Source organism: Sarcophilus harrisii, chromosome 3 (genome assembly GCF_902635505.1).
Source record: "Sarcophilus harrisii chromosome 3, mSarHar1.11, whole genome shotgun sequence".
In the NCBI taxonomy this organism is placed as follows: domain Eukaryota; kingdom Metazoa; phylum Chordata; class Mammalia; order Dasyuromorphia; family Dasyuridae; genus Sarcophilus; species Sarcophilus harrisii.
The window spans coordinates 606,293,842-606,307,069 of NC_045428.1; the positions used below are offsets into that span (position 1 = coordinate 606,293,842).

Consider the following 13,228-nt stretch of genomic DNA (forward strand, 5'->3'; position numbering starts at 1 on the left):
CTGAAGGTCTCAAAGTTAAATAGATGCCATCCTTTCTTTCCTTTGGGGTCAGGGGGCTTCTGTGAGCAGCCCAGGGGTGCTCTTTGGTGGTCTCATGAAATACAATATAGAAAACATGGCCCCAGCTCTCCACGCCCCTCCAGTTGGTAACTACTCCATGTTCAGTGGGGATATTTCAGGGTCAGAACTCCTCCCTGGCTCTCAGCCTAATCCCCCACTGAGCCTTCTTCCCAGCCCTCACCCACCATCACACCCTGATGTCCAGGGTACCCACAATGGAAATAAAGATATGCCAAAGGACACTGCCTCCTGCATGTTCTCTATCAGTAGAATAGTTTTCTTTGTGCTGCCATTAAGTATGTGGTAGTCAGCTTGGCTGTGGAACCTTGACTTTGGTGAAAGCCTTTCCTCACTGACTTCATTAATAAAGTTTCTTTCCAGTGTGGATTATCTCATATACAGCCAGATGGGAACTCTATCATAATGCTTCTCCTTACTGAGGATTCTCTAATGTTTACCAATCTTGGATTTGTAGCTGAATGCCTTTCCACATGAATTTCATTTATAAGTTTTCTCTCCAGAGTGGATTCTCTGATGTGCAGCTGGAAAGGACCTTTGCAGGAAATCCTTTCCTCACTGATTTCATTCAAACTGTTTCTCTCCAGTGTGGGTTCTTTGATGTTCAACAAGCTTTCACTTCTGTGCAAAAGCCTTTCCACACTGAATATTTTCAAAAGGTTTCTTTCCAATGTGAGTTCTCTGGTGTCTAGCAAGACAGGCACTGCATGTAAAAACCTTTCCATATTGATTACATTCACAAGGTATCTCTGCCATGTGGATTTTCTGATGTCCCCTAAGATCTCCCTTGCATGTGAAACACTTTTCACATTGATTACATTTATAAAGCTTTTCTGCTGTGCAGATTCTCTGATGTCAAGAAAGAATGACTATTTACGAAAGCCTTTTGATATTAATTAAATTTTTGAGGTTTTCTCTCCTGTGTGGATTCTCTGATGTGTCGTAAGATTCGTCTTTCGTGTAAAAGTTTTCCCACATTGATTACATTCATAAGGTTTCTCTCCAGAGTGGATTCTCTGATGTAAAGGAAGATAGTCTCTCCTTATGAAAGCCTTTCCACATTGATTACATTCATACGGCTTTTCTCCTGTGTGGATTTTCTGATGTAAAGCAAGACTGGCACTCCGTGTGAAAAACTTTCCACACTGATTACATTTAAAAAGTTTCTCTCCAGTGTGGATTTTCTTATGTCTTGTAAGATTTGTCTTTCGTGTAAAAGCCTTTCCACATTGATTGCATTTATAAGGTTTCTCTCCAGTGTGGCTTCTCTGATGTAAAACAAGAGTGGCTCTCGCTATGAAAGCCTTTCCACATTGATTACATTCATAAGGTTTCTCTCCAGTGTGGATTCTCTGATGAAAAGCAAGATTGTTATTCTGTGTGAAAGCCTTTCCACATTGATTACATTTATAAGGTTTTTCTCCAGTGTGGATTCTATAATGTTCAGTAAGACTGGATCTCTGTGTGAAAGTCTTTCCACATTGATTACATTTATAAGGTTTCTCTCCAGTGTGGATTCTCTGATGTTCAGCAAGACTGGCATTCCATTTGAAAGCTTTTCCACATTGATTACATTTATAAGGTTTCTCTCCAGAGTGGATTCTCTGATGTAAAGCAAGACCTGAACCCTGGGTAAAAGTCTTTTCACATACATGACATTTATAAGGTTTCTCTCCAGTGTGGATTCTCTGATGTAAAGCAAAACTGTCTCTCGCTACGAAAGCCTTTCCACATTGATTACATTTATAAGGCTTTTCTCCTGTGTGGAGTCTCTGATGTTCTACAAGCTTATAATTATATCTGAAAGCCTTTCCACATTGATTACATTTATAAGGCTTTTCTCCAGTATGGATTCTCTGATGTAAAGCAAGATATTCTCTCTTTATGAAAGCTTTTCCACATTGATTACATTTATAAGGCTTTTCTCCAGTGTGGATTTTCTGATGTAAAGCAAGACTGTCTCTCCTTGTGAAAATCTTTTCACATTGATTACATTTATAAGTCTTTTCTCTAGTGTGGATTCTCTGATGAAAAGCAAGATTGTTATTCTGCGTGAAAGCCTTTCCACATTGATTACATTTATAAGGTTTTTCTCCAGTGTGGATTCTATGATGTGTAGTAAGACTGGATCTCTGTGTGAAAGTCTTTCCACATAGATTACATTTATAAGGTTTTTCTCCAGTGTGGATTCTCTGATGTTCAGCAAGATCTACAGCCTGGATGAAACTTTTTCCACATTGATTACATTTATAAGATTTCCCTCCAGTGTGGATTCTCTGATGTAAAGCAAGATAGTTTCTCCTTATGAAAGCCTTTCCACACTGATTACATTTGTAAGATTTCTCTCCAATGTGGATTCTCTGATGTAAAGCAAGATAGTTTCTCCTTATGAAAGCCTTTCCACAGTGATTACATTTATAAGATTTCCCTTCAGTGTGGATTCTCTGATGTAAAGCAAGATAGTTTCTCCTTATGAAAGCCTTTCCACAGTGATTACATTTATAAGATTTCTCTCCAGTGTGGATTCTCTGATGCTTACTAAGAGTGGAACTAGATGGAAAAGCCTTTCCACAGTGATTACATTTATAAGATTTCCCTCCAGTGTGGATTCTCTGATGTAAAGCAAGATAGTTTCTCCTTATGAAAGCTTTTCCACAGTGATTACATTTATAAGATTTCTTTCCAGTGTGGATTCTCTGATGCTTACTAAGAGTGGAACTAGATGGAAAAGGCTTTCCACAGTGATTACATTGAAAAGGGTTCTCACCAGTGTGCATTCCCTTAGGTACAGGTAGAGAGAATTGCTGTGTGAAGATCTTCCCACCTTCATTATTATGAAACTCTCCATTATCATTTTTCTGATGTCTAGTGAAGTCTGAACTCTTGCTGAAGGACATTTCCCTTTGATTATCTGGATTTATTAGTATTTCAGCAGGTTTCTTCTGAGAATTCAGAAGCCAGTTCTTCCCTGAATTACTTTTCCTATACCGATTTAGGAAAGAAGATTGCCTGAATCTCTTTCTACTTTCATCCAATTCACAGTCAGATTCTGAGTTATCTACTTCAATGTTAGACACATGGATTTCCCTCATAGTGAAGGCACAGGGACCATCCTTCATGAATCCTTGTAGGTCAAATTCTTCCACAAAACGTCCCAGATTTCTAGTCATCTGATTCCTTTCAATGTTGGGCTCCACATCTAAAAAATAATATCCATCAAACACAAAGGTACAAAAAGTTAAACACAGATAATTAAGAGCAAAAGCAATGATGACTTAAGACTTAGGTAACTCATGCCCTTCTCCTTACTAAGCTTAATAGAATAAAACTTCAAGGATATTGTCTTGTAGCAAAAACTGGCTAAAAAAAAAAGTCTATTGACCTTTTCTCTGTAAGGAGAAGAGACCTATAGGATGTGAAAGTGACCTAGGAGATGGACACTGAAGAGCAATGGCTCTTGAAAAGAAAGGGCAGAAATAGGCCAACATATCAGCCAGATTCAATATCAACAGAGTAAAGTGATTCTCCATGGGAGAACAGTTTGTCTCTAACTTGGAAGCAGCAAAGTTTGCAACATTTCAGATGAAAAGGACTGGGCAGCTCTCAGAGATTTGTCAGACAGTACCCCAGTTACTCATCTGGGACAGAACACTGGGAAATATCTAAAACTGGTCTAATGCAAATGGTGGGGAAATTGAGATAGTACGGTTTTTGTGGACTGCATTTACAATGCCTGAAAGCAATTTATGGGCCAAAGGCCTAATCAGATGAAGCTGAACTAATCGGTGCTGATGGAGCCACATTGATCAGTGACACCGATAGGATCTTGGAGAGATGGGCTGAACACTTTTGTAGCACTCTCAGGAGACCATGAGTATTACCACCTCACACCTATCTTTTCACCTAGGAAGTCAGGAAAAGATAATGAGGAATGTGGGAATGGATGAGGGAACTTGGGACGCTAATTCACTGTTGGGCAAATTGTGACCAGATGCAAAATTTTGGAGAGCAATTTGGCATTAGTTCCAAAGGGATATAAAACTCTGTATATCCCATGATTCAGAGGTAACTCCACTATGTCTGAATACCAAAGGTATCAAAAATGAGGGAAAAAGACCCATAAGTGCAAAAATAAGTACAGAACCTCTTTTTGCGTGTGAAAGAGTAGGAAAATGAATAAAAGCTCATTAATAGAGGAATGGCCAACAAACACAGAAATTGTCTAAAGAGAAAAATTCTTGTCAAAACAAATTTGGCAAAATGGAAAAAGAAAACAACTCCCTGAAAAGCAGAATTAGTGATATGGAAAAAAGAACAATCCCCTAAGAAATGGAATTGTTGAAATGGAAAAAAAAAAAATCCAATGAACAGAACAAGTCATTTAAAATTTCAATTGGCCAAAAGGAGATAAAAAAGCTAACTGAAGAAAGAAATTGATTAAAAAGTAGATTTGAACAAATGGAAGTAGATGACTCAATGAGACATCAAGAATCAAACACAACCCTATATATATATATATAAAACATGCATAGGTAATTTTTCAACATTAACCCTTGCAAAACCTTCTGTTCCAACTTTTTCCCTCCTTCCCCCCACTCTCTCCCCTTGATGGCAAGTAGTCCCATACATGTTAAATATATTAAAGTATTTGTTAAATGCAATATATTTATACGGTTATCTTGTTGCAGAGTAAAGATCAGATTTAGAAAGATGGTAAAAATAACCTGAAAAGAAAAAAAAATGACCCTAGCCTTTGGGATAAGAATTCATTATTTGATAAAAATTGCTGGAAAAATTGGAAATTAGTATGGCAGAAAGTAGGCATTGACCCATACTTAACACCATACACCAAGATAAAGTCAAAATGGGTTTGTGATCTAGGCATAAAGAATGAGATTATAAATAAATTAGAAGAACATAGGATCATTTACCTCTCAGATCTGTGGAGGAGGAAGGTATTTGTAACCAAAGAAGAACTACAGGTCATTACTGATCACAAAATAGAAAATTTCGATTATATTAAGTTAAAAAGCTTTTGTACAAATAAAACGAATCCGTGGACAGGATTAGCAAGGAAGCAATAAACTGGGAAAACATTTTTACACCTAAAAGTTCTGATAAAGCCCTAATTTCCAAAATATACAGAGAATTGACTCTAATTTATAAGAAACCAAGCCATTCTCTAATTGATAAATGGTCAAAGGATATGAACAGACAATTTTCAGATGAAGAAATTAAAACTATTTCTAGTCATATGAAAAGGTGCTCCAAGTAATTATTAATCAGAAAAATGCAAATTAAGACAACTCTGTGGTATCACTATACACCTGTTAGATTGGCTAAGAAGACAGGAAAAGATAATGATGAATGTGGGAGGGGATGTGGGAAAATTGGGCAACCGATGCATTGTTGGTGGAATTGTGAATGGATCCAACCATTCTGGAGAGCAATTTGTAACTATTCCCAAAAATTATCAAATTGAGCATACTCTGATCCAGTAGTGTTTGTACTGGACTTATATCTGAAAGAGATATTAAAGAAGGGAAAGGGACCCACATGTACAAAAATGTTTGGCGAGCCTTTTTTGTAGTGGCTAGAAACTGAAAATTGAAGGGATGTCCATCAGTTGGAGAATGGTTGAATAAATTGTGGTATATGAATGTTATGGAATATTATTGTTCTGTAAGAAATGACCAGTAGGATGAAAACAGAGAGGGTTGGAGAGACATACATCAACTAATGCTGAGTGAAATGAGCAGAACCAGGAGATCATTATATACTTTAACAACACTACATGATGATCAATTCTGACAGATGTGACTCTCATCAACAATGAGAGGATCCAAATGAGTTGCAATTGATCTGTAATGAACAGATCCAGGTATACGCAGAGAAAGAACACTGGGAAATGAATTTAGACCACAACATAGCATTTCCAGTCTTTCTGTTACTGTTTGATTGCATTTTTTTTTCTTTTCAGGTTATTTTTACCATCTTTCTAAATCTGATCTTTACTCTGCAACAAGATAACCGTATAAATATATTGCATTTAACAAATACTTTAATATATTTAACATGTATGGGACTACTTGCCATCAAGGGGAGAGAGTGGGGGGAAGGAGGGAAAAAGTTGGAACAGAAGGTTTTGCAAGGGTTAATGTTGAAAAATTACCTATGCATGTTTTATATATAAAATGCTACAATAAAAAAAAATAATAAAGTATCAAAAAAAAAAAAAAAGAATCAAACAGAAATCACGGTTTTCCTGGCAATGACGCCTGATCACCTATGGCTATAGCTGTTGAACTGGAAATAAATGATTCATTTTAAACAGGCTACAAGGAAAAGTACAAAGTGGATGGAGAGTGAGAGGACCTAATACCTAAGGCTGAGATGCACCAGAGTATGCATCTATTCTCTCCTGCTTATGCTGTATTTGGCCTGACAACTAAAACCAAGAAAAGACCGGAAATTGTCCTTACCCAGGGATAGTAGATTCTGGACATTCTCCAGTGTGACCTCCTTGTACAGCTCCTTCTGAGAAGGATCCAAGAGCCCCCACTCCTCCTTAGTGAAGTCCACCATCACATCCTTGAAGGTCACCAACTCCTAAACCATCAACAGGCACAAGATTTTGAGCTGAGACTCCAGAATTTATCTATTTCAACCTTCACCAACCAAGAGGAGAAAACTGAACCACAATTGGGATTTGTCTACAAAATTCACATGATTTTTTTGCCTGTCACAGCCAACAGTTTTCAACCAGGCATTCAGAGCCCAATGGGATACTGAGAAATGCCTTTTCTGTTTGAAGACTCACCTTGGAATACTAAAAGGTTTCTTACAGTCCAATGCTTGTCTTGATGAAAGGAGGGAAAATGTTGGTGACATATCAGTGAAGTAAGAGAATGTGTGTAAGAGAGAAGAGGGGAAATTCCTCGCCATCAGAAGCATCATAAGTGACATGTTAAGGAAATTCCATGAAGAGTTTGGGAGCTATGTTTTTGCCTGCCTGCATATATATTTTTAAAAATTTCCTTCACAGCCTAATTGTACAATATTTCAGAGTCCGATTCTTTTTGTATAGCAAAATAATGATTTGAACATGTAAACTTATTTTGCATTTAATTTATACTTTAATATATTTAACACGTACTGGTCATCCTACCATCTAGGGGAAGGGGGGGAAAAATTGGAACAAAAGGTTTGGCAATTGTCAATGCTGTAAAATTACCCATGCATATAACTTGTAAATAAAAAAGCTATAATGAAAAAAAAAAAAAAGAAAAAAAAGAGTTTTGGGAAAAGTTGACAAGGACTTTGTATTCTTGGGTCAACAGAACCTGAATATTCATTTCTGAGGAAAGAAGAAAGAAAAAAATTTAGTAAATTTCCTAAAAGCATGAAATATTCTTAACCGGATGAAAGCAAGAAAAGTTTCCTAGAGATATATTACTCACAATACGTCCATGACAGTGTAGTTTGAAACTGCTTCCAGCCACGTCAAGCATTCTCTATTCTTACACTGAGGGGCTGATATGACATGGGGAAGGGGGGGGGGGGGGAGGTCATGGACAGAACATCTGCTGTTTTTGTTTTACACTTAGCTTGACTTGTTAATGGAATGGATTCATTCACTTCAAAACTGAATTATTGAAAAAGAAGAGTAACTTCATGGGGAAAGGAGAGTTTCTTTCCTTTCTTAAAATGTAATATTTATCAGCTGGGATTGGAGAATGAGCTAATGCATAAGAAAGACATATATAGTTAATTTCTGCAAAAGAAATGATTTCAACATCACGTAAGAACACTAGAATATTGGGGACCAGAAATCAAGAGAATGAATAAAAAGCCAGTTTGACAGCTATCATACAAGTGAATGCCCACATCTGCACACACTTTGACGTGCTGGAAGGAATCACCAATTTTCTAACCTCCTGTATATAAGAACTGTGCTTGGGAAATGTATTTAGCAGGTGATGCTTTTCATTTTCTTTTAAGTTCCAGAAGAATGGTAGGATTGGCTTTTTCAGATGTTTTTTATTAGGAGAAATTCTCTTCCTTGCATATAAAAATCTCTCACTTTCTTTTTTCTTTTGCCATTTTAATTTTCATGAAAACATCTGACTCATCTACTTCTCATGCATATTTCACTTTTAGCTTCCTTTCCGTCTAGTATTAAATTTGTGAGCAACTGAATAAAGCTTCAGTTGAGCTGAGAATTAACTCAGCTGAGCAACTTCCCTGCCAGGTGGAATTGGAGAATTTGACTAAAACACTTCATTACATTCTACAGATACTGCGTCAAAGCTCTGAAGTTTGTGCCAAGGCAGCTCCCTGCTAAAGGCCAACAACAAAAAGAAATGATAGTTGCCTTAGTTCATTTCCTGACAGAAAGCTGTTACTATTACTGTTAATTTTAAAGCAAAATCAACCTCCTTGCCCGCATAAATTAGTAAACATTGTTTAATAAATATTACAGAAATATAATTTATTTCTCAAAATCTAGATTCCAAGAGGAGTTGCTTTCCTAAGGACATCATTGGATCAGGTTCAAGCAACTATTTTTAAATGACCATCTAGCAGAAAAAAATCATTAGAGTCATAATCTTCTAAATTCCCTAAACTTATTCACAATCAAATAAAATTCATTGAGGTGAAAGCAGTCCCGGGTATTGTAGAAAAGAAAATCATTTAAGCACTTGTCAATATCACATTGTAGACTGATTGCACTCAGAAAACAGAACGGAGTCATTCTGATGCAAAACTTGTTGCCTTAACTTGTTGCCTGTGGCTCTTTTTTCTCAGCAATGAGGCAACTGGGGTTAAGTGATTTGCCCAGGGTCACACAGCCAGGAAGTGTTAAATGTCTAAGGTCATATTAGAACTCAAGTCCTCCTGACTTCAGGTTCTATTCACTGCGCCCCCTCGCTGCTCCTAGAAATGGCTTTTTGAATGGGAATGTTTAAGCAGCCTTAAGTCCACTTGATTCGTGGACTCACTTCTTGGGCGATCCTTCTCCTTCATAAAGCTCTTGGCAAATGCCGGCTCCCTCCGGGAGCCATGACTGGCCTTGACCTGGTGTGTGAGGCTATGGGACAAACCCCTGTAACAGACCTAACTCCAAATGCACAGACCTAATTTTGTTCTTTTCTGAATCATGTCCCTTTTCCTTCCTCGGGCCCTAACCATGAGTCACCCAGAGCTTCTTTGTCAGTCTTGGTACAAAACAAAACCTAGCAGAGGCAAAGGAGATGCTCTGAGGCCCAGGAGGAGAGTCTGTGTCTGACACCCCAGACAGTGGGAGGTACACGTCCCTCACCCTCCCATGGAAAATGTCACCCTCCTGAGTGGACAAATAACTGACAGCTTGGTCTCTGGCTGGGTCGCCTTGACAAGACCCTCCATCCCAAAACTGGCATCCAGGGCCTTCTCTCCTGCTGGGAATGTCCTCCCTCCCCCCCTGGGCCTCCCGGCCTCCTTCCTGTCTCAGGTAAAGTTTAACCTTCTGAAAAAAGAGCCTTTCTAGGTCCCCAAACTGGTGGCACCTTCCTTCTGAGAAGTCTCCACTGTATGGGGTTTGTGTGGACACTTTGATGAGATGTTTCCAGACTGGATTGATAACTCAGGGAGGCCAGGGACCCTGAGCTTGTAATCTCCCTTTGCCTCCCCTGGGGGTGGGCACAGTGCTTGGCACCCAGGAGCCACATTCTCAGTGCTCCTTGATGGGACCCGGCAAAGGAGAGGGACTCAGAGCCCTGGGAGCCGCCTGAGGGGGCAGGGAATGGGCAGCGCCTGGAGGGCAATTCCTGCCCTGCTGCCAGCCCTGCCAGGGCCCCCTCTCTCTGACAGGAGGAAGCTTCCTGGGCTCCCCCTGGGCCGAGGCTGCTCAGCTCAGGGCAGGGACTGCACTCACCTGGGATGAGGGGCTCTGGCTGCCAGTGGCCATGTCTCTGGTTCCAGGCTTGGGCCCTCTGCCAGCCGGGCTGGGGAGGGAGAAGGATCTCGATGAGGAAGGACGGGATCTGAGCCTTCTCTACCCAGGATCTGCTAGGAGAGAGAGAGAGTTTTCAGGGCAGGGGCAACCATGTCCCTGCCCCATCCTCAGGGGAGAGACTCTACCCTAGGAAAGAGCAGGGAGGGTCAGGCCTGGAAGTGAGCTGGGCTTGAGCAGGAGCAGGACCTGCCTCCCTCCCTGCCTCCTCCCTCCCCCCAAGGCTTTGGGCTCCAAGGTGGGACAAGACCAGGAGCAGCCTCCATGACCCTTGTCCCTGAGCTCTCCCACCACCCGCCAGTGTGGAGTCTGAGAAGCTGCATCCCCAAAGTCCCAGCCCAGTTTCCTCGAGTCTCAAAAGAATGTGAGGCTTGAACCCATCTCCTGGTCAAGGGGCAAAGATTTTATGGAAATAAATTTAAGGCTATTACTGAGGGGGCTGGGCCAGTTTCCTTTTATTGTCCTGCCTCATTTTCTCCAATTGTTCTGCCTCAGTCCCCTTAGATGCAACCTCCCCTCCCCGGTCCACTTCAAGAGTGAGGGCCGCTGGCTCTACAATCCGTGTGAGACTAAAGACAAGGGGGAATTTAGACTTCGGGGCTCCGAACTCCTTCTGTCCGCAAGAATTTAGGGTCCCACCCCCATCCTGTCCTTGACCCCAACTTCCCAGAAGGTCCGGTGCCTGCCCCGACTCTGTCAGAAGCCGGCTGATAGTCTGTTCCCACTCTCCGTGCTCGGATTCTGCCCCTGCCTTAGCCTGGCCCTTTGGCCGAGCCACGTGGGTATCTGTGTCCCTGGGAAGGCGCGTGGTTGGCGGGACGCTGGGGCCATCCCCGCCGCAGCGCATCCCCGCGCGCAGCGCATCCGCGGCAGCGCGACCCCGGCACGATCTCTCCCTCTCGGAAATCCGAGTCAAGCATTACAAGCGCTCTAAGCTCCATCTGGCCTCAGTTTCCCCGGCATTAGAAGGGGACGGAATTCTAGGAGAATCCCGGGTAGAAGCGGGACTGGGAGACCGGCCGATCCAGCTCTCGTCCCAGAGCCTCCATTCTAACGCTCCGGGGGAGGCTGGGAGCAATCCCCGGGGAGCCCCGGCTGGTCCCGGACACGGGCGCTGACCGGCCCGCCAGTCAGCAAAGGCCCGAGGACCTCCTCGGAACCACGCGGGACCAAGGCGGTCTCCAAGGAGGGGCCGCGAGCGCAGAGATGGGGCCGACCCCGAAGCGGGAGGATTCAGGCTGAGGACTTACTGCCCCACGGGATCCCTCTGGGGGAGGTGGGTGGCCAGGCGGCCGTGACTCCTGAGCAGGAGCTCGGAGGGGAAGGCGAGCCCAATGGGAAGGGCAGCTGGCGGGAGCGGGAGCGGGAGCGGGGCCCTGGGTCAGACCCACCTGGACCTGCAGAGCAGGGACGGCTCCAAACAGGCAGAGATTCAAGTGTGAGAAAAGGAGGCAGAGAGATGGAGGCAGAGAGACCTCAGACAGGAGGCAGAGAGATCCCAGAAAGATGGAGGCAGAGAGACCTCAGAAAGATGGAGGCAGAGAGATCCCAGAAAGATGGAGGCAGAGAGAAGGAGGCGGAGTTTAGGGTTAGGGTTAGGGTTAGGGTTAGGGTGAGAGATGGAGGCGGAGAGATCTCAGCTCCCAGTCATTCTGTTTATGGCCAAGGGGCTATGGGTGGGTCCTCATCCCAGGAGCCCCGCCCACTCCCTACCTTGGGAATGACCCCTCCCATGCCAGGATTCCAGCCTTCCCCAAAAGCCTCACATCATACCTGCCCCTCACCCCATCACTCAGAGCTCCCCTCCCCCATCCTGGCATCTCCGAGTTGGAAGGGGGAAGGGAGCCTGGAGCCTAGGCTGCAGAGAAGGTGGGGCCTGAGGGGGGAGGGGAACAGCTGGGGAAGTCTGGAGGGATGAAGGAAGGAGGATGTGTGAGGATGAAGGAGGGGGTGGGGGTGGGAGGGAGAGCGGGGCGTTCAGGGGATTCTGCTGAGGAGGGAAATGGAGGATGGGAGAGAGGTGCGGAGGTGGGGGAGGGGAGCTCTCAGGGACAGGGTCGGAGGGAGGGGGTCCCGACAGGGCTGGCCGCAGTGCAGGGATCTCCTACTGACGCTGCCCGTTTCCTGCCCCCTCCCAGCACACGGCTGCTCCCAGGCTTCACCGTGTCGCTCTCCTTTGCCACGCTGGAGGGCCTGAGTTCAAATCTGTCCTCAGACACTTAACACTTCCTGGCTTTGTGACTCTGGGCGAGTCACTTAGCCCCAGTTGCCTCAATTTATCACTAAAGCCCTTCTTAGGGCTAAGGAGAGGAAGGGAGCACAAGTCCAGCCAGAGGGTAAACGTGCTTTATTTATGCACTCAGGGGTGGGGCAGACTCCCTGAATGGGGGGTTACATTTCCTCAGATGTCACAGAGATGGTCTCTTCCTACATGAGCTGTGCTTTGGCGAGGATTTCTTCAGTTTCAGGGCGGGCTTTCTTTAACCGGCGGAGGAACCTGGGGGGGGGGGGGGCCTGTCCCAGCGCCGGGCGGAGGCACGAGGCCACCCCCGCTCCGGGCCTCGGAAGGAAGCTCCAGATGCCGCTAGTTCCGCAGCGCGGCCGGACCTGCCGGGGCGGGGATTCGCGGGATGGGCTGGGAAAGAAGCGGAAGATTCGCGGTTCCCCAGAAATCTCCCGGGGCTCCCGCTTCCCCGACAGGAGGCGCCCGAGGCAGCCTCGGCCTCTGATCCGCGGCACTAAGGGAAGGGCTTTGCTCTGAAAAGCGCCGCCGCGGGCGGGAAAGGGAAACAAACGTGGGCTTTTACCCCTTCTCAGCGGGGCTGAAGAAGGCGCTTCAAGGTGGGGCCAGATGAGACTGACATGAACCGATGCTGAGCGAAACGAGAAGAACCAAGAGATCATTATATACGTCAGCAACGATGCTGTATGAGGATGGATTCTGAGGGACGTGGATTTCTTCGACAAAGAGAAGATCTAACTCAGTTTCAATTGATCAATGAGGGACAGAAGCAGCTACACCCAAAGAAAGAACACTGGGAAATGAATGCAAACTGCTTGCATTTTGGTTCTTCTCCCGGGTTATTTTTACCTTATGCATCTAATTCTCCCTGTGCAATAAGAGAACTGTTCGTTCTGCACACATAGATTGTATCT

At 44.0% G+C, this 13,228-nt stretch overlaps 1 protein-coding gene across 1 annotated transcript; it reads right to left on the reverse strand.

Annotated features, from left to right (window-relative positions):
* Positions 1 to 784: 784 nt before the first annotated feature.
* On the reverse strand, positions 785 to 10,027 carry LOC105750208 (zinc finger protein 420-like). The gene is made up of 4 exons (XM_031961815.1): positions 9,995 to 10,027; positions 6,561 to 6,687; positions 3,088 to 3,277; positions 785 to 2,628 (listed from the first exon to the last, which is right to left on the reverse strand). Exons 1-4 carry the CDS (start codon positions 10,025 to 10,027, stop codon positions 975 to 977), a joined length of 2,004 nt encoding a protein of 667 aa, XP_031817675.1. The 3' UTR covers positions 785 to 974.
* Between the last annotated feature and the right edge of the window lie 3,201 nt (positions 10,028 to 13,228).

What these genes read in the sequence shown, in the direction of transcription:
- LOC105750208 (XM_031961815.1), bottom strand. Translation starts at nt 10,027, where the DNA reads ATGGCCACTGGCAGCCAGAGCCCCTCATCCCAG. An exon ending in GCCAGAGCCCCTCATCCCAG is followed by an intron (nt 6,688 to 9,994) that starts GTGAGTGCAGTC and finishes TTGATGGTTTAG; the next exon opens with GAGTTGGTGACCTTCAAGGA. An exon ending in CCAGAATCTACTATCCCTGG is followed by an intron (nt 3,278 to 6,560) that starts GTAAGGACAATT and finishes ATTATTTTTTAG; the next exon opens with ATGTGGAGCCCAACATTGAA.